At 40.4% G+C, this 26535-nt stretch overlaps 1 protein-coding gene across 1 annotated transcript in view; it reads left to right on the top strand.

Moving 5' to 3' along the window:
• STAB1 (stabilin 1) overlaps positions 1 to 26535 on the top strand; it is a 394908-nt gene that overhangs the window by 13919 nt on the left and 354454 nt on the right. The window contains exon 2 of the mRNA XM_077452219.1: positions 25370 to 25506. Coding sequence (XP_077308345.1) covers positions 25370 to 25506 — 137 coding nt within the window. The remainder of the gene's footprint in view (positions 1 to 25369; positions 25507 to 26535) is intronic.

Here is a 26535-nt window from a genome sequence, read left to right as displayed (position 1 = left end):
CAACAGAGGATCTCAGAGAAAATGTTTGCAAGATTTAGGTATAAAAATGTATACTGCTACAGGGTTCGTGCCAGTTATGCCAAAAATATAGAATCAGCTGGGGGCTTTTCTCTCCAGTTTTTCTAGTACCTAAGGCAGGAGACTTCTGGCCTGTTTCAGTTTGAAGGAATCAAATGTGTTCATAGACACCACGAGGTTCAAGATGTAGACCATGCAGACAGTCACAGGGACAGTTCAGCAGGAGGACCAGTTGGTATCAATTGACCTGCCAACTCATACTTCCATGTACCGATCAATGCCGAGCACCAGAGGCTTGTGAGATTTGCAGTGGCCAGATGTCACTTCCAGTTAAGGTGTCTGTCTTTTACAGAATTGGCACAGCCCCAGGAGTCTTTTTGAAGATATTGTTGGCAGTGGTGGTACCTGGGGCCAGGTGGCACATGAGGGCATTTCAAGTTGCCTTCTTTAGTCTATGAGTTGGGCTGTCTATGGATGAGAAAATCTATGTGCCTATACAAATTCAGCAAGAACTTGAATTTTGGACATCACCACTGTGCTTCTTTCAGGGTATGCCTCTCAGTCCAAGATATAGGATATTCTGAAGCCAGATGCCAGTCTCTGGGACTGGGAAATCCACATCTGAAGAAACAAGTGCAAGGCCGTTGGAGCGCAGTGGAGCATGGACTTCTCAAGTATCTTGAATGCAAGGAAGCCTTTTCTAGCATTCCAAGCCTTTCAGGATCTTCAGGGGGCCGTGAGTAAGGTTGACAACAAGACAGTAGTAGCATATATTTTCTGACAAGGGGACACCAAAAATATTTTCTTGTTTTAAAAGAAACTTTTCGTGGAGCAGAGAACCACTTGCAGTCGGTTAAGGTTGGTCTTCTTGCCAGGAAAGCAAAATCAACTATTGGTTCGGTTAGGCAGAATATCTTTCAACAAGTGCCTCAAACCAATATTGGCCCTATGGGGCTTTCCAGCAGTAGTTCTCAGGGAGGCTCCACTGACCAGGCAGCTTCTGATATTTGCAACAGGATACCAATGCAAAGACTCCATCATTCAAGATAGGTTCACAGTGCTATGGAATTTTCTGTTTGATCTTTGTCTCTCTCTCCGATTGTCCTTGAATATAAAAGGTGCTTCTGAAAATATGGACAGAACAAGTCCGTGCCATACATGTCCTTTCCGCCTACTGAGAAGGCCTTGGCTTTCACTGCTCCCCCAGATGACATCAACATCACCAAACCCATTTCTGGTCTAATGAAATATTGTATGGCAAGGTCAGTGACAGCACCCCAATCCAGTGGTACTACTTTTAATAGTCTAGACTAGAGATGCAGGGATTCTCATCCGAGGTTTTTCAGACTTTGGTGACCATAAGATAATCCATGAACGCTACATATGAGAAGATATGGAAGAAGTTTGTTTTGTTTGCCCAGCAAAAGTTTGCTCTCCTTTGTTCCCTGCTCTAGCCATGCCCTGGACATTTTACAGTCAGCGCTAGAGGTTGGTCTTGCATACAACTCCATCTAAGCTACAGCTCTCTACCTTCTATCATTCACAAGCTGAAGATGGGCACAAAAGCCAGTGACCAAATGCTTCTTACATGTGACAATTTATATATGACCTTGAGGGAAATCCTGGTTTCCTCTGTGGGACTTGGGCTTGGATCTGAGAGCACCCTTTGCTCCAATGATTTCATTTCCATTGAAGTACCTCACGGTAAAACTACTTCTTCTGACAGCAACTACTTCAGACAGAAGAATGTTGAAGATTGAGACACTTTCCTAGAAGGGCCCTTTGGTGTCTTTTTTTTATTTTATTTATTTTTTTACCAGAAATAGGGGATACTACGTCTGTCTCCAAAGTTCAACTTTAAAGTGGGATCCAGTTTCCAGCAAAATGGGGAAGTAGTTCTTCCGTGTTTTCTCAAGAGAGTCACTGAGTACACAGCAGGAAGACTTCCATTGCTTACACATTGTCAAGTTACTAACCGTGTACTTGGTCAGTAGAGGAAAGTGAGCAATCCTTTTCATTTAGCCATCAGGTTCTCAAGAGTCAGCCACTATTGCTTGGCGTAATTAAATTGGCATGCAGGAAGTAGGCCTTTCTGCTCTGAAACGATTGCAATCTTATCTGACTAGAGGAGTGGCAGCCTTTGGGGCAGTTATGCCAGGATTGCTTGGAAGATATATGTAAGATGGTATTGTGCAGCCTTTATTCAACCTTACAAACAAAATCTGTGGTCAGCAAGTTTGGGACAAGAGAGATCAATTATTTTTGGCTTTAGCAGCTTTTCTTTGATTGTCCTGTCTGTTTTCATTTTTTCTCTCCCACCAATTTATTCAGCTATGGCATATCCCGTTGTGTGTTGATGTGAGGTGGGACAGGAAAACGGAACATTGTTATCAAGTTTCATTTTAAATAGAAGCTGAAGGCACCCTTTACAGCTGTCAAAGTGTCCTTTAATTGTCAGTGTCAGTTGATGCTTTGACCTTTTCCAGAAATACTTTTTTTAGTTGTATGGATATGACAGTTGCCAAGTGCATTTTACAACATCTGTTGCTTTTGAATGGTTGATAATTGATTTTCTCAATGATTCATTCAGAAGACCCACTACACATATTTTCTGCACATTTAAAGGCTAGGGTCACCTTTTAGGAAAGTGTTAACACCTGTATTTAGTGTGTAACAAGTTGCTGAGGACTGAACACCCCCACCCCCCTTCAGCATTCCTCTCCCTCACAGCCGCTGTCACATTTATAATTGGCATGGCTCCACCCACATAGCGATGTCACTCATTCACAGAGATCTGTGAATGAATAAACTACACATCCCATTTCCACCACTACAGTTTGTAGTTCTCATTAGACTACGAGTGAGCTAATTGGGGTACTCATCCATTGAATCTTCTTTCAGCTTTCTAGCCACTGCTCGCGGGTGCAATACTTTGCAGGCTTCTGTAACAAAAAAAAGAATACATTCATAAATATGTGCATTTTTTTTTTTTTTATATATACTTAAAGGTAAATCCCTGCAAATTAGAATTTTAGACTGAAATCATCATTGACACATACATTCTCTGCACCCCACTGGGAAACTTTAAGCAGAACTAAACTGTATCTGTACCATACCATACACTGAAAATGCTATTTACTTAGTGTTTACCATTCAAAGCAAACTCACCCATCCATCAATTTCTCTGTGCTTTATTTTGTTTTGTTTACTAATGTAACATAAAGATTAAAATAGTTGATTGAGAGAGTTTAGTTTCACTTTTACAAGTACACATAAAATAGAAGGTGAAATGCATATAAATACAGGTAAGGGTATCTATATGGGTTAAAATTCTTAACAAAAAATATATATTTATTTAAAGGTGCACAGATTTTCGACATTAAGCTATTTACATAATTGTAACCAGCAGTAAAAGAGCTTTAAAATGAAATTACAGTGAAATTAATGCATATGTAAAACCAAGAACAAAACTGATAGCATTGCAGCTTACATAGTTACATATAGTTACATAGTTGGTGAGGTTGAAAAAAGACACCAGTTCAACCTATGGTGTGTGTGTGTGTATGTGTTTATGTCAATAGTACATTGTATATCCCTGTATGTTGTGGTTGTTAATGTGCCCATCTAATAGTTCCAAACGACTATCGATGCTTCCTGCTGATACTGCTACTTGTGGAAGAGAATGCCACATCCTTACTGCTCTGACAGTAAAGAACCCTCTACGCAGTTCAAGGTTAAACTGCTTCTCTTCCAGTTTTAGTGAATGGCCGCATGTCTTTTTAAATTCCCCTACACTGAATTGTTTTTTCCCTAGGCTAAGGTCACCAGTATGGTATTTGTACATTGATATCAAATTCCCTCACAAGCGTCTCCCCTCCAGAGAGAATAAGTTCAATGCTTTTGGTCTTTCCCCATAGCGGAGATCCTCTAGTCCCTTTATTAGCTTTGTTGCCCTTCTCTGGACTCTCTCCAGTTTCAGCACATCCTTCCTGAGGACTGGTGCCCAGAATTAGACTGCATGCTCAAGATGCGGCCAGACCAGAGTCTTGTAGAGCGTGAGAATTATTGTTTTATCTCTGGAGTGAATTCCATTTTTGATGCATGCCAATATTCTGTTTGCTTTGCTTGCAGCAGCTTTGCATTGCATGCCATTGCTGAGCATATCATCTACTAGGACCCCTAGGTCATTTTCCATCCTAGATTCCCCCAGAGGTTCTTCCTCTAGCGGGTAAATTGCATTCATATTTTTGGCACCCAGTATCTTACATTTTTAAACATTAAATCTAATTTACCATGTAGTTGCCCTCAGATGGCCTGCATTCCTTTTCTTTTATTACCCTTTATTTTAACCTGGTGATCCTTCCATTAATACACTTCCTATAGTGAGGAGCACTGTCAGCCTAGGGCAAGGGGTGTGTTATGCCTTCATACCACCTCCCTCTCTTCTCAATAACATGGGGAGGTGTTTTGTAGTCCACTGAGATAGCAGGGAACAATGCTAACTGATAATGGTCTAAAGACAGACAGTACAGGAAGTTATTGGCTCACGAGATCTCTGGCTGGATGAACAGTTGCTTTTTTTTTTTTTTGCACTTTTGGGCAGATATAATAAAACACTATTAATGGAATATTTACCAACTTACCAAAACAGAAAAAATAAAAGTTTTTTGTTAGAGCTTACATACACCCTGTGCCACATTAAGGAGATTCACACTCTCTTTGTCCTATTTATTGTTATCATCAAGAGTATTAAGTGAAAGTCCAACATTTCAGGTTGTTACCTGGACAAAAGGGAAAATCGTCCAATGGGGACACTAGTCCTGGTGACATTGGAGGGATTTCCTCTCACTTCCTGTTTTGGCTATGGAATGGTAAGTGAAGGAAAATTTCCCAACTAGGACACAGATAGCAAAAAAAGGCTGACATGGGTTTACACTAAGTGCCATTTGCCATTTTATGCAAGGTACAAATACTGTACAGCTGCAGTAATACGTGATTTTAACCACCTCTCTCCCGGCCACTGCACATATACGGCTGGGTGGGCACTTCTTCCTTCTGAGTGGACATTCAGGAATGTTCCTCGGAAGGAGGGGGATTGCGTGCACGTGCCCGTGCAGCAGCGCGATTCCCCTCCTCCTGAGTGGACGTTCAGAAATGTCCCTCAAAAGGAGGAGGATCGCGCGTCCGTGCCCGCGCAGCAGTGCGATCCTGATGCACTCGTGTCACCCGGACACCGTGCATCTCCGATCGGCAGAAGTGCCCTGTGATTGGCCCTCCTGATCACATGATGACTTCTAATCAGAGCCGTCATGTGATGTAAATAGAGAGCTAGTTGCTAGGCGATCTGCTCTCCTCTCTTCACATGGAAGTTGCCAGCTGCAGCCAGCTGGTGATCAGTGAGCTGTTTTTACAGCTTTTTACACACTAATCACCGGAACAGTGTCCCCACACATGTAAACACACAATGTCCCCAAAACACTGTCTCCACACACATGTCCCCACACAGTTAAAACACCTGTCACCACATATGTAACACTAAAATCATACGTCCCAATGATCATCTTCGCACAAATGTCCGTGATCATCTGCGCACATATGTCCGAGATCATCTGCGCACATCTGTACATGATCATCTGCGTACATATGTCCATGATCACACCAATTATTATACACTTAGCAGGATTTTTTTTAACCAAAGAAAATATAATTTTCTTCAAAATTTATGCTTTTTTTTTCATCGCAAAAATTAAAAAAATGATTTGTTAATAAATACCATCAAAAGAAAGCTCTATTTGTGTGAATAAAATGATAAAAATTCCATTTGGGTACAGTGTAGCATGACCGTGCAATTCTCATTGAAAGTGCAAGAATGCTGAAAGCTGTAAATTGGCCTGGGAAGGAAGGGGGTGAAAGTGCCCAGAATTGAAGTGGTTAAGAAATGCCAGGTCTTTATCTTTTCTTTCTTTCTGTATGCTTTCACTATAACTGAAACTAAACACTTCCCACTATGAGTAAGTTAAAGAGAACTGTTGTTAAATATGGATTTGTACTCTGCACAAATAAATTTAGAAACCGCTGGAATCTGCTTTGTTCAGCAAATGGTCAACTTGTTTATTGTCTTTGATAGGAAAAGAAATAGCCCTAAAGGTGCACATGTACCTTGCAGAGTGCTTTGACTTGCATAAACATTCGCATTCCTTACATACAGTGGGGAAAATAATGATTTGATCCCCTGCAGATTTTGTAAGTTTACCCACTTCCATTCAAACCTCACCTTCACGAATAAGAGCAAAGAGCTGTTGAAGGATATCAGGGACAAGATTGTAGACCTGCACAAGGCTGGAATGGGCTACAAGACAATAAGCAAGAATCTTGGTGAGAAGGAGACAACTGTTGGAGCAATTATTTGCAAATGGAAGGAATACAAAATAACCATCAATAATCCTTAGTGCCCGTTCACACTACCGCGACTTGTCAGGCGACTTAGCCGCCTGACAAGTCGCGCTCCATTCTGTACTATGGAACCGTTCTAATAGGAGCGACTCAAGTCGCTCCGACTTAGAAAAAGGTTCCTGTACTATTTTCGGGGCGACTTCAGGCGACTTGCATTGACTTCTATACAGAAGTCATTTTGCAAGTCGCCGCTGAAGTCGTGTGCAGGTCGCGTCTGTGAGTCGCGCTGCAAGTCGCGTCGCCCCTGTGTGAACGGGCACTCAGTCTGGAGCTCCATGCAAGATTTCACTTAATGAAGTAAGGATGATCTTGAGAAAAGTAAAGGATCAGCACAGAACCATATGAGAGGACCTTGTGATTGGTGACTGTGGTTCCAACTGCCTGTAGTTCAAACAAACCATTGGTAACGCAATACGTCACCATGGATTGAAATCCTGAAGCTCCCGCAAGGTCCCCCTCCTCAAGAAGTCACTTGTACAGGCCTGTCTGAAGTTTGCCAGTGAACATCTAAATGATTCAGAGAAGGATTGGGAGAAAGTGCTGTGGTCAGACAAGACCAAAATTGAGGTCTTTGGCATTAACACAACTCGCGTTTGGAGGAAGAAGAATGCTGACTATCATAAGAACACTATCCCTACAGTCAAACACAGAGGTGGAAAAAATAAGCTTTTTTTCTCTGCTAAAGGTACAGGCCAACTTTGCTGCATTGAGGGACCAATGGACAGAGCCATGTATTGTAAAATCTTGGATGAGAACCTTCTTCCCTCAGCCAGAACACTGATGATGGGTCATAGTTGGGTCTTCCAGCATGACAATGATCTAAAATATACCACCAAGGCAACAAAGGAGATGTGTGCAAACCAGGTAACCAACTACAAGAAACATCTTACCTCTGTGCTTGCCAACAAGGATTTCTCCACCAAGTACTAAGCCATGTTTGCTTGGGGATCAAATAGACATGTGCATTTCGTTTAGTTCGACTTTATCATTATTCGGACATTGGGATGCATCCGAATTACAATGCTAACGAATTCAAACGAAATTCGAGTCAAATTCCAAAAATTACATTTTGCGACCCGAATTTGGGTCCACGTATCTCGGGGCCACTTGTAGCTAGAAACTTGGTGTTCAAACACAGTAGAACTAGCACTACATCATCTCCAAATTTGGGGTTTCTAGCTACAAGTGGCCCCAAATTCGGGTGGCAAAATGTAATTTTTCTAATTTGATTCGAATTTCGTTTGAATTCGTTAGCATTGTAATTCGGTAATTCGGATGCATCCGAATGTCTGAATAATGAAAATTCGTCCGAATTTCGATTCGAAATGAAATGCACATGTCTATTTGATACCAATTTGGGGTTCCTAGCTACAAGTGGCCCCGAGATACGTGGCCCCCAAAGTCGGGTCGCAAAATGTCATTCTCTGCAGAAAAGTACTTGACAAGTTGACATATTGTCCATATCTCGGGTGACTTGGTGCTAGGAACCAACTTGTGGCAGGTGACGTGGCAAGTGGACAATCCACAACTTGGTCATGTGGCACTCGTGGCAGGTCACGTGGCACTCGTGGCCGGTGTCATGGCAAGTGGACAATACACAACTTGTGGTAGGTGACGTGGCAAGTGGACAATGACATACAGCATATGTACTTGCCTTGCGATCGACATCCGTGACTTCTACAATCAGGAATGCTGACAACTTTATTGATGTGATAAATATAAATGAAATAAGATGTGTGTTTTTTTGCACTGGTACACTGCAAGTATGAGAAGTTGATGTGACAGATGTATATAAGTAAGTAATTAACCATCTACCAAAATTTCTAATTCAAATAGAAAAGATTAGAAAAAATCTATAATTTAATAGAATAAAATAGAATATACAACCATCTTCTGAAATTCAAATTTCAAATAGAATAAATTTGAATTTCGAATAGTATGAATTCAAATTTTTTAATTCATTTTAAATTTGGATAGAAAAAATTATAATAAAATAGAAAACAGACTAGAAAAACGATAGAACAGAATAGAATATATTATATTTTATTCTGCTCTGTTCTATTGTTTTTCTAGTCTATTCTTTTATATTCTATTAAAATCTTTTCTATTAAAATCAAAATCATTATATACTAAATTCGAATTTCGGAAGATGGTGCTTTTATAATAATATATATATTTCTTTCCGACATTCGAATTTCGTATAGAATGAATTCGAATTTGAAAAGATTAGAATAGAAATAGAGAATAGACTAAAAAAAACAATAGAACGGAATAGAATATATTATATTATCTAGTCTATTCTTTTATATTCTATTAAAATCTTTTCTATCAAAATAATTATATACTAAATGGGAATTTCGGAAGATGGGGATATATATATATATATATATATTATTATTATTATTATTATTATTATTATTATTATTATTATTATTATTATTTATTATTATTATTTTTTGACATTCGAATTTCGTATATAATGAATTCGAATTTGAATAGAAAAGATTAGAATGGAAATAGAGAATAGACTAGAAAAACAATAGAACAGAATAGAATATAGATACTATCTATTTCATTTTTAATTTCTTTTGCAGATTACTATTTGTTTCCATAAGATCTCCCCTAATAGTCTGCAGGAGATCTGCAAAAAAATGAAATAGATGCTAATAGTCTGCAGGAGATCTTATTAAAACAAATGGTAATCTGCAAAAAAATTAAAAATGAAATGGATAGTATCTATATTCTATTCTGTTCTATTGTTCTAGTCTATTCTCTATTTCTATTCTAATCTTTTCTATTCAAATTCGAATTCATTCTATACGAAATTCAAATGTCAGGAATATATATTATATATATATATATATATATATATATATAAAACCATCTTCTGAAATTCGAATTTAGTATATAATAATTTTGATTTTAATAGAATATAAAAGAATAGACTAGAAAAACAATAGAACAGAATAAAATATAATATATTCTATTCTGTTCTGTTCTATCCTTTTTCTAGTCTATTTTCTATTTTATTATAATCTTTTCTATCCAAATTTAAAATTAATTAATTTAAAAATTTGAATTCATACTATTCGAAATTCAAACTTATTCTATTCAAATTTGAATTTCAGAAGATGGTTGTATATTCTTTCTATTTTATTCTATTAAATTATATATTTTTTTCTATTCTGTTCTAATCTTTTCTATTTGAATTAGAAATTTTGGAAAATGGTTAGTTATACTTACTTATATATATCTGTCACATCAATTTTTCGTACCAGTGCAAAAAAAAAAACACACATCTTATTTCATTTATATTTATGGTATCAATGAAGTTGTCAGCATGCCTGATTAAAGAAGTCACAGATGTCAATCGCAAGGCAAGTGCATATGCTGTATTTCATTGTCCACTTGCCACAAGTTGTGTATTGTATTTGTCCACTTGCCACGTCACCTGCCACAAGTTGTGTATTGTCCACGTGCCGCGTGACCTGACACGAGTGCCGCGTGACCTGACACGAGTGCCGCATGACCGGCCACGAGTGCCACATGACCAAGTTGTGGATTGTCCACTTGCCACATCACCTGCCACCAAGTGACCCCAGATATGGGCAATATGCCAAGTACTTTTCTGCAGCAGAGAATGACATTTTGTGACCCAAATTTGGGGCCACATATCTTGGGGTCACTTATAGCTAGAAACACCAAATTTAGTATGCAAACACAATAGAACTAGCACTACAACATCTCGAAATTTGGAGTTTCTAGCACCAAGTCACCCACGAGAAACGTGGCCATAAACTCGGGTCGCAAAATATTTTCGAATCCGGTTGAAATAGTTTCGAATGTGGTTAAAATAATTTCGAATCATGTTGAAATCATTTAGAATCCAGTAGAAATATTTTTTTATTTGGTTGAAATATTTTCGAATGTGACCGATTTTTCGAATTCAGTAGAAAACTAAACTAAATCCGAAAATGAATTTAACGGATATAACTAAACGAAATTAATTAATTAACGAATTAAAACGAAACGAAACTAAACAAATTTTTTCCTTTTGCACATGTCTAGGATCAAATACTTATTTTTCTAACTGAACTGCAACTCAATTTATAACATTTGTATCATGTGTTTTTTCTAGATTTTTGGTTGATATTCTGTGTATCATTTAAAATACACCTATGATAAAAAATTATAGATTCGTCATTTCCTTGTAAGTGGGCAAATTTACAAAATCTACAGGGGATCAAATATTTTCCCCTCTGTACATGACTGTTTAAAGTGGTTGTAAACTTCAGTCTTTGACTTGTACCTATAGGTAAGCCTATAATAAGACTTGCCTGTGGGTACTGTAAATATGTCCTAAACGTGCACCGTTTAGGAGCTATTTACTATATATGCAGATGATTACATCATCGGCGCATGCGCTCTGAAGGAATCAGCCCAAAACTACATGAGAGAATCTTGTCAATGATCTCAAGGTAGCTGGGACCATAGTAACCAAGAAAACAATTGGTAACACACTACGCCTGAAGGGCTGAATGCTTGCAGCGCCCGCAAGGTCCCCCTGCTCAAGAAAGCACATGTACGGGCCTGTGTGAAGTTTGCTAATAAACATCTGAATGATTCAGAGGAGAACTGGGTGAAAGTGTTGTGGTCAGATGAGACCAAAATAAAGCTCTTTGGCATCAACTAAACTCGCCGTTTTGGAAGGAGGAGGAATGCTGCCTATGACCCCAAGAACATCATCCCCCACCGTCAAACATGGAGGTGGAAACATTATGCTTTGGGGGTGTTTTTCTGCTAAGAAGACAGGACAACTTCATCGCACCAAAGGAAGGATGAACAGGGCCATGTACCATCAAATCTAGGGTAAGAACCTCCCTCCCTCAGCCAGGGCTTCGAAAATGGGTTGTGTGAACCTTTGTTAGAGGTGTGGAGAGGAATACGATCTATTCTACCTCTCCTGCTTACAGCAGCGAACAGCTGTATCCTGCTTTTTTGTAAACAGACAGCCTCCGTCTATTGCCATTTGGGTGAAGAAAGTAGCTGAAATCAATGAGATGGAAGACTTGGTGGCTATGGAGTAACGAACCCAGGAGAAATTCCCTAAAAAATTTGTTTCCTCTGAGGAGTACAAGGAGCTGCTAAATTAGATCCTTTTTAGAAGTTAATTTCACTTTTTTTTTCTTTCTCTCTCCTTCTTCCTCTCTTTGGTCCTCCTCTGATTTCTGCTATCCTTTACTTCCTAACACTTTCTGTCTTTGTGCGACCCAAGTGGGCGTTTTTTTTCCACCACCATTTTTTTTTTCCTTCACGAACGGGACTTGCCAGGTAAAAAGTCACCTGAGGTAGAGAGATTTTTACATATATCTGCCTCTGTATATTCTGGTAGATACTGTTTTGAAATTTCTGTGGAATTGTTCCATTATAGTTTTGCCAGAGTTGTGGTTTCTCTATTTACCGTATGGTGCTTTGAAACAAAGTATTGACAATGACCCAAAACACACGGTCAAGGCAACAAAGGATTGGCTCAAGAAAAAGCGTCAGCTTCTAAACCTTAAAGCATTTGTTAACCCCAAAAAAATGGATATTGCTCCTTTAACCACTTAATAACCGCCCTATAGCCGAATGACGGCTACAGGGCGGTTTCTTAACTCTGGGAGGCCGTCATATGACGTCCTCCCAGAATTCCGCTCTCGCGCGCCCCCTGGGGTGCGCACTCGAGAGCATCCGTGACCTGCATCACGGATCATGGTAAACGGCCGCTCATAGCGGCCGTTTACCACGTGATCGCTCCGTCAAATGACGGAGTGATCACTTGTAAACAAACCGGCATCATGTTATGACGCCGGTTTCTCCCTCCCCCTCTCTGTACCGATCGGAACAGCGGAGGGGGAAGAGATCGGTGTCAGCAGCGATGTGGGCTGCATCTGCAGTGCCCACATCGCTGCTCACCGAAAATTAACCCCTCAATTCCCTGCAAATACTCTGCAATACCCTGCCATTACTCTGCATTACTCTGCAATGCCCTGCAATACCCTGCATTACTCTGCAATACCCTGCATTACTCTGCAATACCCTGCATTACTCTGCATTACTCTGCAATACTCTGCATTACACTGCAATACTCTGCAATACCCTGCAACACCTGCCAATACCCTGCAACACTCTGCAATGCTCTGCAACACACACCAATACCCTACAACACTCTGCAATGCTCTGCAACACCTGCCAATACCCTGCAATGCTCTGCAACACCCACCAATACCCTACAACACTCTGCAATGCTCTGCAACACCCGCCAATACCGTGCAACACTCTGCAATGCTCTGCAACACCCTTCAATATCCTGCAATGCTCTGCAACGCAATACTCTGCAACGCCATACTCTGAGATACCCAGCCATACTCTGAGATACCCAGCCATACCCAGCCATAGTCGGTGATACCCTGCAATACCCAGCCATAGACACCCCCCCCCCCTCCCGCCGCCCTCCGATGCTTCTACCGACTCGCCAATACGATCAAATCCAGAATCTTTTTTTTTTTTCAGGCTTCCCAGCTTAGAGATGAGATGCGGGGTCTTATTGACCCCATATCTCACTGTAAAGAGGACCTGTCATGCCATATTCCTATTACAAGGGATGTTTACATTCCTTGTAATAGGAATAAAAGTGATCAAAAAATTTATTTTTGGGGAAAAAAATGTCAAACTAAAATAAATAAAGTAAAATGAACAATAATTTTTTATTTTTTTTTTAAAGCGCCCCTGTCCCCATGTGCTCGCATGCAGAAGCGAACGCATACGTAAGTCCCGCCCACATATGAAAACGGTGTTCAAACCACACATGTGAGGTATCGCTGCGAACGTTGGAGCGAGAGCAATAATTCTAGCCCTAGACCTCCTCTGTAACTCAAAACATATAACCAGTAAAAAAAAAATTTAATCGTCGCCTATGGGGATTTTTAAGTAGCGACGTTTGGCGCCATTCCACGAGCCTGTGCAATTTTGAAGAGTGACATGTTTGGTATCGATTTACTCGGTGTAACTTCATCTTTCACATTATGCAAAAATTGGGCTAACTTTACTGTGTTTTTTTTTTTTTAAGCACAAAACTGTTTTTTTTCCAAAAAAAAGCATTCAAAAAATTGCTGCGCAAATACCGTGCGAGATAAAATGTTGCAACGACCACCATTGTATTCTCCAGGGTGTTTGCTAAAAAAACATATATAATGTTTTGGGATTCGATGTAATTTTCTAGCAAATAAATTATGATTTTTACATGTAGGAGAGAAATGTCAGAATTGTCCTGGGTGCTCCAGAACGCCTGATGGCGCTCCATGCATGTTGGGCCTCTGTATGTGGCCACACTGTGTAAAAGTCTCACACATGTGGTATCGCCGTACTCGGGAGTAATAGCAGAATGTGTTTTGGGGTGTAATTTGTGGTATGCATATGCTGTGTGAGAAATAAACTGATAATATGACAATTTTGTGAAAAAAAAAAAAAAGTTAAAAAAATCTTGATATTGCAAAGAATTGTGGGAAAAAATGACAACTTCAAAAAACTCATCATGCCTCTTACTAAATACCTTAGAATGTCTTCTTTCCAAAAAGGGGTCATTTGGGGGGTATTTGTACTTTTCTGGCATGTTAGGGTCTCAAGAATTGAAATAGGCCGTCAGTACTTCAGGTGTGATCAATTTTCAGATATTGGCACCATAGCTTGTTGACTCTATAACTTTCACAAAGACCAAATAATATCCACCAATTTGTACTTATTTTTACCAAAGATATGTAGTGGTATAAATTTTGGCCAAAATTTATGAAGAAAAAATTACTAATCTGCTAAATTTTATAACAGAAACAAAGAAAAATTCATTTTTTTACCGAATTTTCTGTATTTTTTCTTTTATAGCACAAAAAATAAAAAACCCAGCTGTGATTAAATACCACCAAAAGAAAGCTCCATTTGTGTGAAAAAAAGGACAAAAATGTCATATAGGTCCAGTGTTGCATGACTGAGTAATTGTCATTCAAAATGTGAGCGCACCGAAAGCTGAAAATTGGTCTGGTTATTAAGGGTGTTTAAGTGCCCAGTGGTCAAGTGGTTAAAGCATGTTATATGACACAGTGCTTATCCTGTGTCATTTGGCCCCCTGTAACACCTAAAAATTTAGGAGCCGAGATTGAGATCACATGACCAGCCAGTTCTCTCCTCCTCCTCCCCTCCAGCCTGACATCAGCAGGGGAATCCTGGCCCCACCCGCTGCATCTCTCAGAGGAGAAAAGGAGAAAGCTGGCCAGTCATGTGATCACAATCTCGGCAGTGAAATTAGGTTTTTGCAGCATTTATTTTTATAAATCACACACAGAGGGGGATACTACAATGGGAGGCAGTGCGGATGGTGTATACAGGTTAGAGTGGCTTAACCACTTCCCACCCAGCCAATGTACATATACGGCCAGGTGGGAGCCGCCTCCTTCTGACTGGACGTTCAGGAACGTCCTTCAGAAGGAGGGGGGGGGTCGTGCGTGCCCGCGCAGCGGCGCGATCCCGATGTGCTCGTGTCACCTGGACACCGCGCATCTCGGATCGGCAGGAGGGCTCTGTGATTGGCCCTCCTGATCACATTACGGCCGTGTCCAATCACGGCCATCATGTTATGTAAACAAACAGCCGGTTGCTAGGCAATCGGCTCTCCTCTCCTCACACAATCAGCAAGGGATAAAGTACTTTTTTCCCTCACTGTGTGTGTGTGTGTGTGTGTATGTATATATACAGTGCCTTGCGAAAGTATTCGGCCCCCTTGAACTTTTCAACCTTTTGCCACGTTTCAGGCTTCAAACATAAAAATATAAAATTTAAATTTTTTGTGAAGAATCACCAACAAATGGGACACAGTTGTGAAGTGGAACGAAATCTATTGGATAATTAAAACTTTTTTAGCAAATAAAAAATGGAAAAGTGGTGCGTGCAAAATTATTCGACCCCTTTACTTTCAGTGCAGCAAACTCACTCCAGAAGTTCAGCGAGGATCTCTGAATGATCCAATGTTGTCCTAAATGACTGGTGATACATAGAATCCACCTGTGTGTAATCAAGTCTCTGTATAAATGCACCTGCTCTGTGATGGTCTCAGGGTTCTGTTAAAAGCGCAGAGAGCATTATGAAGACCAAGGAACACACCAGGCAGGTCCGTAATACTGTTGTGGAGAAGTTTAAAGCCGGATTTGGATACAAAAAGATTTCCCAAGCTTTAAACATCCCAAGGAGCACTGTGCAAGCGATCATTTTGAAATGGAAGGAGTATCAGACCACTGCAAATCTACCAAGACCTGGCCGTCCCTCTAAACTTTCAGCTCAGACAAGGAGAATACTGATCAGAGATGCAGCCAAGAGGCTCATCATCACTCTGGATGAACTGCAGAGAACTACAGCTGAGGTGGGAGAGTCTGTCCATAGGACAACAATCAGTCATACACTGCACAAATCTGGCCTTTATGGAAGAGTGGCAAGAAGAAAGCCATTTCTCAAAGATATCCATAAAAAGTCTCGTCTAAAGTTTGCCACAAGCCACCTGGGAGACACACCAAATATGTGGAAGAAGGTGCTCTGGTCAGAGGAAACCAAAATCGAACTTTTTGTTTTGTTTGGGATTTGGGGTTTTCTTTGAAAAAGAAGGAAAAAGGAAGTAGGAAGGCTTAAAATGTTTATTACTACACAGAGATACCCCAGAGGAGGTCTTACTCTGGGACTATGGGTCTGAGAGTAGCCTGTTTTTGTATAAGAGTTTATGATCGAGAGGGGAAAGGTATTCAGATTAGGATGTTATGAAGTACTGTAATGCTGATAGCTTTAAACTGTTGGACAGGAATGTATCGCCTATTAATGAGATTTTAAGTATTTAATATACACAAGTTATAATGTTTGGGGCCTGTATGTGTTTCATTTTAATAAAGAATGAATAATAAAAAATAAAAACAATTGACTCCTCAATCCAGAGCACCTGCTGCTATTTTTCTGCATCCCAGTTCCTATGTTTTCATGCATAGTTGAGTCACTTAGCCTTGTTTCCATGCCTTTTTGGCTGCAATTCTTCCTTGAAGACCACTTCTGGCCAGACTTCTCTGGAAAGTAGATGGGTGTACCTGGGTCCTACTGGTTTCTGTCAGTTCTGCGCTGATGGCACTGCTGAACATCTTCTGATGTCAAACGGAAGTAAGCATGGCGTGTTTTTTATTTGCTGCATTAGTAGAACTATAGCCAAAACTTCTTTTTTTCTTTTTCATTTTGAATAGAGCAAGGGAGGGTTATAACCCCTGCCAGATTTTTTTTTGCCATCTTTGTCCCATTGCGGAAATTTCCCTTCACTTTCTGTCCCATAGACAAACAATAAGTGAAAGGAAATCCCTACAAATTAAGGGAATTCCTTGGGGACCCCTAGGTCCCCAAAACTAGTGTCCTCATTAGAAGATTTCCCTTCTGTTGCTTTTCTGGGGACAACCCAAAATTGGAGATTTTCTTTTACTTTAATTTTAATTATAATAGTAAACAGGGCAAATAGAGAGGGTGAATCTCTCCAACGGGGCCCAGACAACAATAACAACTGACAGGGGTTCTAATTCCTCTCCACTCTATCCAAAACTTAAAAAAAAAAAGTTTTGCCTTCAATTATACTTTAAAGGGTAACTCCACTTTTGTGGGAAAAAATTAGCAAATAAAAAAATAATATAGTGTATGCAATTGAGACACAAGACCTATTGTAACTAAATGTTATTAAAATTAAATTTTCTTTTCAATCTGTAGCACTGTAGTTTTCTGCTAAATACAATATGGCTAGCTGGAGGTCTTCTGTACACAGTTTACAGAATGCCCCTGAAAATGTCATTTCCTGCTTGAGTAATTGGTTTAGTGATTTTCACAGAATTTTCCCTGGAATGCTTAGTCCTTTGATCACATCAGCTTTGCAGAGAAGGCTGATAAGCCAAACTGAACAGCGATCTTCCTCTTCAACAAAGATCATATGAGCAAATGACTAGATCTTTGGTTATGTGTACAGCACTATAACAAAAACTGGAAACAACAATATCTCCCAATAAGCATTTGAGTCCTTCTTTTACCCTTAGTTATATGTTTTAATTTAAGAATGTGTCTGTTGAAGTCTATCTTTATTAAAGAATGCAACACTACAATAATTTATGCTCCAGGCCCATGCAGCTCCCTTATACACCTGGATAGGAGGAACAGCAGCATATAGAGGAACAGATGTCCTACATTTTCCTCCTGCAACCACTGAAAGCCCACTTCTCCTCTCCCTTCCACAGGCTTTGAGTGGCAGCATGAGGAAAATGAGGGGATCAGTTCCTCTATATGTAACCCCTCCTATCCAAGTCCTGCTGCCCCCCCCCCCCCCCCACGGCCCCTGTGTGCTCCTCTGGCCCCTCTTTGCCCGCAGCACTTTTCCCCCTCTCCCCCCAGCTGCTGCATGGGATCTGTCAGGATGGAGAGCAGAGGAGGGGGCCAGTAAAAGTGGCATTTACCAGTACTGATCACTGACTGCTCATTCATAACTGAAGCGTAGTAAACTGTTTACTGTGCTTCAGTTTGTGAATGAAAGGAAGCTCTGTGCTATTCCTGTCCATTCATTATTTGCTGCGGAGACTGAAGAGATGGAGATTGAGGACTGTGACTTCAATCTCCTTTCTCTGTCTCAAAGGTGAAACATCACAGGTCTGTTTAGACCCCTGATATCTCACCAAAGCTCCCCAACGGGGCCCCAAAACAATTTAAAAAAAAAGAAGTAAAATAATAAAAATAAAATAAAAAAACTGACACCAATGACAGAACTACCAAGGTCACAAAGGTCACACTTCAGACCCAGCCCTAGCGTTCCGCCACCCTTGAGGTCCCCAAGACGGCAGAAATGAGGCCCATTGGGGGACTGTATTAAAGGGTGTAGAGGGCCTGGGGATCAGTATGAAGGGCCTACCTAGCCCCACTTAGCAGATGCTTGCTTATCTTACAACTGTTCCCACAGCCTCTGTTTGTGTAAATCCTGCTGCCAATCTTCTGTTACCTGTGCAGTAACTTTTTGTTGATTTCATATAGTAGCACAGAAAGGAGGGAGATAGAGAGAGAAAGAGGGGAGCAAGAGGGTAGGAGAAAGGGGGGGGGGGGGTGAGAGGGAAAGGCATACTGGGTAATTCAACAAACCTTTTATGAACATTTTCTGGTAGTAGGTCCCTTTAAAACCTGTGCTAGACAAGCATTTGCAACAGTTCCAGTAACCGTACTGACACATGACAAATTCTGTAGAAAACTGTCAATCATTAAAACCAGCCTTGAGAGTACAGAAAGACCCAGTGCTCAGAGTGGACCATGTCTGTGCCGAGAAGCTTTCATGAATTGGGCAGCTTCCCCCACAGGGCTCTATCCATGGGCCCCATTCAACTGTCGGAGAGATTTCCCAGCCAAAACCTAAATGTAAACAAAGGGGTCTGGTATACTGGTAATATCACCCAAATATGGTAATGCCCATTGTGGGAAAATTAGTTTTGTGGGAGGTGGACCTAGTGGGGAACTAGTCTCCATAGCCACTTGTTAGGTGGACAGAGTAGATGGTTATAAAAACCTTACACTGCTGTGCGCTCTCAATCAAAAGACTTGATGGGGAACTAGTTTTACAACAGTACTCCTCGACCATGCACTTATTTGTGTGACAGGCGCAGTGGCCAGGGAGGAAGCTCAGCAATGCTGAGCTGCAGTAAGTATAGAGTGTCCAGTATGGCCTCAGTGTTGCTACCTTCTAAAACAGTTTAATGTCGGTGCGTTAATCTGTCCCAAACACAATTTTGTTTGCAAAGGTGCAAGGGAATTCTAAAGAGTGGTATGGACACTCCCCTCTATAGAGAGATTGGGGAGAGAGGGGCAAGGGGGGTCTTTACAGCTCAATCCCCAATATTGGACTCCTTTAGGGGCCCAGGCTCAGTTGCAAAGTGTGTGGGTTAGTACATTCATCTGGGTGCTGTCCTCACTCACCCACATAACGCCCTCCACAAGTTCAATGTGCACAATCTCATTACACTGCCCAGGTGTTTGGAATGTGGGAGGGGACACTCAGCTTTTGGCTCTTGTCTCCGTCAACCAGGGTCGTGTGGTGAGGTTAGTGGCTGGTGAGGCACTGGCTAGTATCAGAGCCAGATACACACAGGTTACATACGCCGCAAATGTTAGAGTGAGAGCAATAATTCCAGCACTAGACCTCCTCTGTAACTTTAAACTTGTAACCTGTAAAAAAAAATTTCAAGCGACGCCTATGGAGATTTTTAAGTACCGAAGTTTGGCGCCATTCCACAAGTGTGCACAATTTTAAAGTGTGACATGTTAGGTATCTATTTACTTGGTGTAACATTATCTTTCACAATATACAAAAAAAAATCGGGCTAACTTTAGTGTTTTTTTTTTTTTTTTTGTTTTTTAATATTCATGAAACAATTTTTTTTTTTTTTTTTTTTTTAATAATGCGTTTTAAAAATGGCTGCACAAATACTGTGTAACAAAAAAAGTGCCAACAATCACCATTTTATTCCATGGATGTCTGCTCAAACAATATATATAATGTTTGAGGGTTCTGAGTAATTATCTAGCAAAAAAATGATGATTTTTACACGTAAGAGAGAAGTGTCAGAATTGGCCTGGGTGACAAGTGGCTAATTACCATAAATAATATACAAATAATTATTTTATATTGTTTTTAAGGTAATTTACTATATTTTCAAACATTGTACTCAAGCAGGTGGTTTAGCGGACAAATTACTGAAGCATGAAGTTATAACTTCAAACCAGTAATTTCACAGTAAATGAATAAATAAATTATTGTTATATAGCATTATAGTTTATGACTTGGCTTGATTAAAACAGTACCTTTTCATCAGCAGTAGATTCTCATTCTTCCTCTTAACTGTGTGAAAAAAACATGGGATTATGGGTAAATCTTACACCCATAAACCCATGCTTTTTCCTTCTAGTTAAGGGAGTATTTGGCTTTTAGACACATTTCCCCTTCTATGACACTGCAGTGAGAGGAGAGCCTCCACTGCAGTTTTTTTATTGGACCGCTTGTTCCAATGGTGCTTTACCATTGGTCCAGGACTCCAAGCTGTCCATTGAGCTCAGTGTCTCTGACAAGAAGTGAGAGGAACTGTGAGCTCATCCTCTCGGTCTGCTGCAAACAGTGTGTGCCAGCTTGTATTTAAAGTGGCCACTCTGTAGCTTCTGACAGGCTGTACAAAAAGCCCAGTATCTCCGGAAATATATGTGGCATGATCCCCAGTGGTGGGGTAGGACTTTAGCTACCTACTCCCAAATTTGAGGTTCATATGACCCCAGTTCGCTGAGCTACGACCCTTGAAGCTCAATAGTTTTTTTTGTTTTTTTTTTCATGTTTATGCCTCACCTTCCTCCCCTGGCACATCCCTGCTGTCCACCACCTAGCAGCTGAGGGGGAATTACCGAGCGCTACCTGTCTCTGTGCCATGATAGGTCACAGAATGGAAAAAATGGTAGACTTGGGCAGTGTTTGGACCCAGGGCAATCAGTACTATATGTGGAGGAAATGTCCACATGCAAACTGCTGGTTAAGCCCCTACAGACCAGGTGATGTGAGAGAAATTAAAGAGATCAAGGAAAAAAGGATTAAAGGTGGGAACACCCAGAATATCAAAGTGCACCAACCCCTTGAACTGAAACCACCCCCATACACAGATGTGTCGGTCAGAATTCGGTGCCCTGATGAGCTAGATGTAAGTTCACAGTGTGAAGCAATATAAAACAATGTGAAACAATTTTAAACTGTATAATACAACATGAAGCAAAATGACAGCTGAAGCTTATGTAAGCTAGATTTTGCGGGTATTGCGTGTTTGTCCCAGAGGCTACCTGACTGTCATGTTGAGCTCTATTTTATCTTTGTGAGTACTTTTTTATATTTTCTATTACAATTACACTTTACATGCTACGCTATAGTTGTTGCGCTTCTCTCCCCCTCCCCACTTTTTGTCTCCTAGAGAAATGAAAGGGAACTGGTCAGGAATGAGAATTTATTAGAATTTGGGTATCTGACGTGCAGTTTTACATCTTATAAACAAGTGTGTGTGTGCTGTTATTCACGGCTATTCTCTTCCTGCCAGAGCAGACATGTCAGCTCAGTGTCAGGTTTTAGGGCCCCCATTGAGGCTGACAGGTTTCCTGAAGGAGTTTCGGGCTGCTAACTAACACCCCCTCCACAGATCTAGCGGCTCTAGCCAGGATTTTTAGCAATAGGTTTCTTGCTTAAGATTTTATTAACTGTATGAGGACAGTTTAAGCACGCGGGCCAGTAGTAGGTTAATACGCTGGGTAAATGGTGCTACCAGTATCTGCTTTTGGGACCCGGATCCATCTTTTTGCCATAAGCCTCTATTAAAGGGAATCATCCTAGACATAAAGAAGTGAAGGAAGGTGGATGAACCGAATGAAAAGGAGCTGGAGATTGAGGAATCACATGCGTTTAACCCTGAGGGGGACAAAGATCTGGTGAGTGGGGACCCCAATGGGCGAGCACGGAAGTCACTGGATTCTTCTGATTGAGCACTAAAGTCACCTTAACCTGATCCATATTAATTCTCAGTTCTTGAGACTTGTTACACATTGACTATGCACTTTATTTTTATTTTTATTCTTATATTTTTTTTTTTTTTAATAGATCTTCCAAATAGCTAATTTTGAAATATAACTAATAGCTGGTGCTGCACTTTTTTGCACATGCTTTTGCACCTTTGCGCACATTGCACTGCACATTCTTTGGACTTTATCATCACATGGATTTACTAATGATGCTTTCCTTTTTTCTGCACATGGAGATATACAGTGTGGACTAATTGTGATTGAGTACTTCACATTTGTACCTATGGTTTGACTTATATAGAGTTTTTTGTTTGATATTGATATCCACAATCACTTTTTTATTCGTTTATAACGTTGCATTGATCTAATTCATCCCAACACTCTGTACTGCTTTATATAATAGGGTGTATGCAGAGGACAGGGTGTTCAATCTGTCCACCTTAAGTGTATAGTTGTACACGCATTTAATATAGGGGAACATTGTATACAATTTTGGGTAGCCTCATTGGACATTATAGTTCAATAAAATATATGTAGCGCGATCGTACCACTAGGGAAGACACTCTGGTCTTCTCTTTGTGTAGGAGGGTTTCTGGCCTTGAGTGGCAGAGAGGAACTCCGGAACCTCCCAAAATATTTAAAAAAATACAGATTTAGCTCGTATAGTAATTCTTAGAGGTAGCGCCTAGGACCCTATTACTTTCTTATAAAATATCTGCACATCCACAGCCTTCTGTTGGGGGCTGAGGACCTGTAGGACGGTAGCAACCAAGTATATACCTTAGCGCAGCCTATTGTAGTATTTGTTTACCCTGTCATGAGTGCCAGAGGAACATAACTGCACTAATCTCAGATAAGAAGGCCTTACAGCCTATCACTTTAGATCTGAAAGAGCAGGGTTGGAAGGAATACAAGAAAATAATATAAAGTAGTCCTAAGAGATATGATCACACTATTATAACACTTTAAGCCCTTGTGCACACGGTCGGAGAATCCGTTGGAATGTGTCCTATGGGACCGTGTTGTCGGATAATCCGACTGTGTGTGGTATGCATTGGACTGATTCCATCGGAATATCCATCGGACCCAATTTTCCAACTTGTTGGAAATATTTTCCGACCAACTGGTTCGATCGGACATACTCCGATCATGTGTAGAGAATTTTGATCGGACCAAGTGCCACGCATGCTCAGATCAAATTCCTACATCAAAGCTATTGGCTACTAGCCTGAACGTAGTCCCATCGTAACAAAATTACGTCATCACGTTCTGAATGATCGGATTTTTCGACAACTTAGTCCGACCGTGTGTATGCAACAGTTTCGGACAAGATCCGACGGACAAGATCCGACGGATTTGGTTGGCAGAATGTCCGACCGTGTGTACAGGGGCTAAGAGTGATGATTCAGATTTTTGCAGATGCACATTAGTGATTGTTCTCTTTAAGCATTGATAACATAACTTATTGTTTAATGCTAGTATGGGCCATTCTAAATGGATATATTTGTGTTCTCTTCATGTCCCAGTATGGCATTGGCTGGCAGACATTCTGTGTGGTACTATAAGCCCGTTTGGTAGAACACATTCATATTCATTTTCTCAAGTACCTGAAACTGCACAAAACAACTTTTTGTTTCATTGTGTTCCACCCAGTTATCAGCCAGGAGATGGTGCAGTATTGGAGTTTTATATACTTCTATGCAATCTTGGCAGGCGGTGTTGCTACAAAGGCAAACATTATAGTACAGTAATTCACCTGTTCCTGTCTAGGCTGAGGAAAATACTGAGTGCTAAGTGTACTGGCTTGAGGCCATCTGAAAAATCAGGAAAAGAGGATGTCCTGTGCATCTAGGCAGTCAGGATTGCAGAAGGTCACATTCAAAAAGTCAGTCTGTGTTCTGTTTTTATTTATTTATTTTTTAGTCATTTTGATCTTGTTTTTAATGCTATCCCAAAAAGTTTCCGACTATAGGACCTCAATCTTCTTTTTTTTTTTTTTTTTTTTTTTTTTTTTTTTGCAAAGGTATGTTGGTGTGACCTTTTAGCATTTGTAGTCTAACATATTATATATCTCTTTTTGAAGACAGATAGGACCTTCGTTTATAGTACTTTAAATAGAAATAGATATATTATTTCATAGGCTTCAATTACAATGCAAACAAAAACCCTTTACATTTTCAAATGGATAATATTTGTTTATTTAAAGACACACTTACATGTTAAACTCTGGTGTCATGCTCCAGTGGTAGGTACAGGTACATGCAGGAAAACGGCTGCAGTTGTCAGAATAGACTGGCAATAGCTTTAATGCACAAGCAGGGACCTGCGGCAAGGATGGAATGGTGGCGGCGTCTTAAGCCTTCACAACACCACTGACAGAGGACTGAGATGAATGGGAGGAGATGGGCTGCAATGCATTTTCGAGGCCCTATCTCCTTCATCAGGTAAGCTGCCAGATTCTGTATACCCAAGTGCCCACAATTTTTAAAATCCTAACCTGTTCCTGGGAGATCTTGAGGGTTGTTTTAGCTGAGATTTGCCATTGTACCAACATCAGATCACAAACACAATCAACAATTTCAGGAGTTGACACTGATCTCTCACAAGGTCTCTCAGATCTTGCTGCATCTTCACTCTCAAAATCCCTATTCCTAAGTTGGCACATCACTTTTTCACAGCTGAGTTGAATGGGCACTTATGACTCATTGTATGCATCATACATTCATGGATTTCTCTGGGGTTAACATCGGCTTGTACACCTTTACTTTGGGGTGGGAAATACATTTTGTTTTCACAATAGGTAAATATACAACAGCCTGACAACCAGGCATACAGAACAAACGACACAAAACCACAGCACAAGGCCATCAGTATAACTCCAAGGCTAATACAAATTCCATCTACCGCAGTTACAGTGAGGAAAAAAAAGTATTTGTTCCCTTGCTGATTTTGTACTTTTGCCAACTGACAAAGAAATGATCGGTCTATAATTTTAATGGTCGGTTTATGTTAATAGTGAGAGACAGAATAGCAACAAAAATATCTAGAAAAACGCATTTTAAAAGAGTTATAAATTGACCTTTTCGCACCCACATCCAATCGCTATCCAAAACTTTGTGTTATGCTGTTATGGTATTTTTGCTCAGTTTCTGTATTGTATTTTTTATTTGCAATTCCATCCTACAGTATATACAGTAAATTAATATTTTATTTACACTATTTTTGAATACAGGTGAAAACCAAGCGCTGCGATGTAAGAAAGTTGCTAAAGGTGGATACAGATTGCATGTCATGTGCAGCAGCGGCCAAATATGTCTGCCCCAAAGGATCATCAAAAATATCATCTGGAACAGGGAAAGCTGGATGCAGGTGAGCTCACATATTACAGGGACTCTTCCTGTAATTGTAAGCCTATTATTTCTGATGTTGTTTATCTCTGTAGCACTTCTGAAATGTGTTTTTAGTTTGAAAAAGCGAGTGTTGTGTATGTGTGTGTATAGGCCCAACCAAGAAGGGAATAACCTAGAGCAGAGGCCTCTAAACTTTCTAAGCAAAGGGCAAGTTTATTATTGTCCTATCATTGGTTTTAATGAAGGAATAGTGCCCCATTAATGGTGTCAGTAGGGGGTATTGGTGTGAAATAGTGCCCCAAGGGCCGGGTAAAGGCAAGCAAAGGGTCACATTCGGGAGTTTGGAGGCTACTGCACCAGAGTCATAAAACTTACCGTACTGCTATTTCACATATTCACCCTGAAGTTCAACATACTTGGCACAGTATTTCTCAAGTTTCTTTAACCCCTCCAAAAAAAAAAAAAGCTGTCTGGTCAGTTTCGTTCACAGCTCTGAGTGGTTCTAAAAGATTTTCACTAGATCTCTCAAAATGCTGCAAAATCTAATTGAAGATGTCCACTCAGTTTAGCTTCTCATCTCGTCAATCAATTTGGCAAAGACCAGCTATTCAGCGCTCAGTGCACAATGGAATATGACACATATAAAAGTCCAAATATAGATGATAAATCAGTTGTAAAGGGATTTCAAGAACCACACACAGTCACCGACAGCTCCTCAGAGAGGATCAGGGAATATCACGTTGACATGCAAAGAAATGGAACAGGGAGCCAGATCCGCGTGGATAACATTTGTTTATTTAAAGACACACTTACATGTTAAACTCTGGTGTCATGCTCCAGTGGTAGGTACAGGTACATGCAGGAAAACGGCTGCAGTTGTCAGAATAGACTGGCAATAGCTTTAATGCACAAGCAGGGAACTGAGGCAAGGATGGAATGGTGGCGGCGTCTCAAGCCTTCACAACACCACTGACAGAGGACTGAGATGAATGGGAGGAGACGGGCTGCAATGCATTTTCGAGGCCCTATCTCCTTCATCAGGCAAGCT

Source organism: Lithobates pipiens, unplaced genomic scaffold (genome assembly GCF_037356315.1).
Source record: "Lithobates pipiens isolate NorthernLeopardFrog02 unplaced genomic scaffold, aLitPip1_a1.2 Scaffold_23, whole genome shotgun sequence".
Taxonomy (NCBI): Eukaryota; Metazoa; Chordata; class Amphibia; order Anura; family Ranidae; genus Lithobates; species Lithobates pipiens.
The sequence above is the reverse complement of the archived record's forward strand: the minus strand, read 5'-3'. Positions and strand labels throughout refer to the sequence as shown.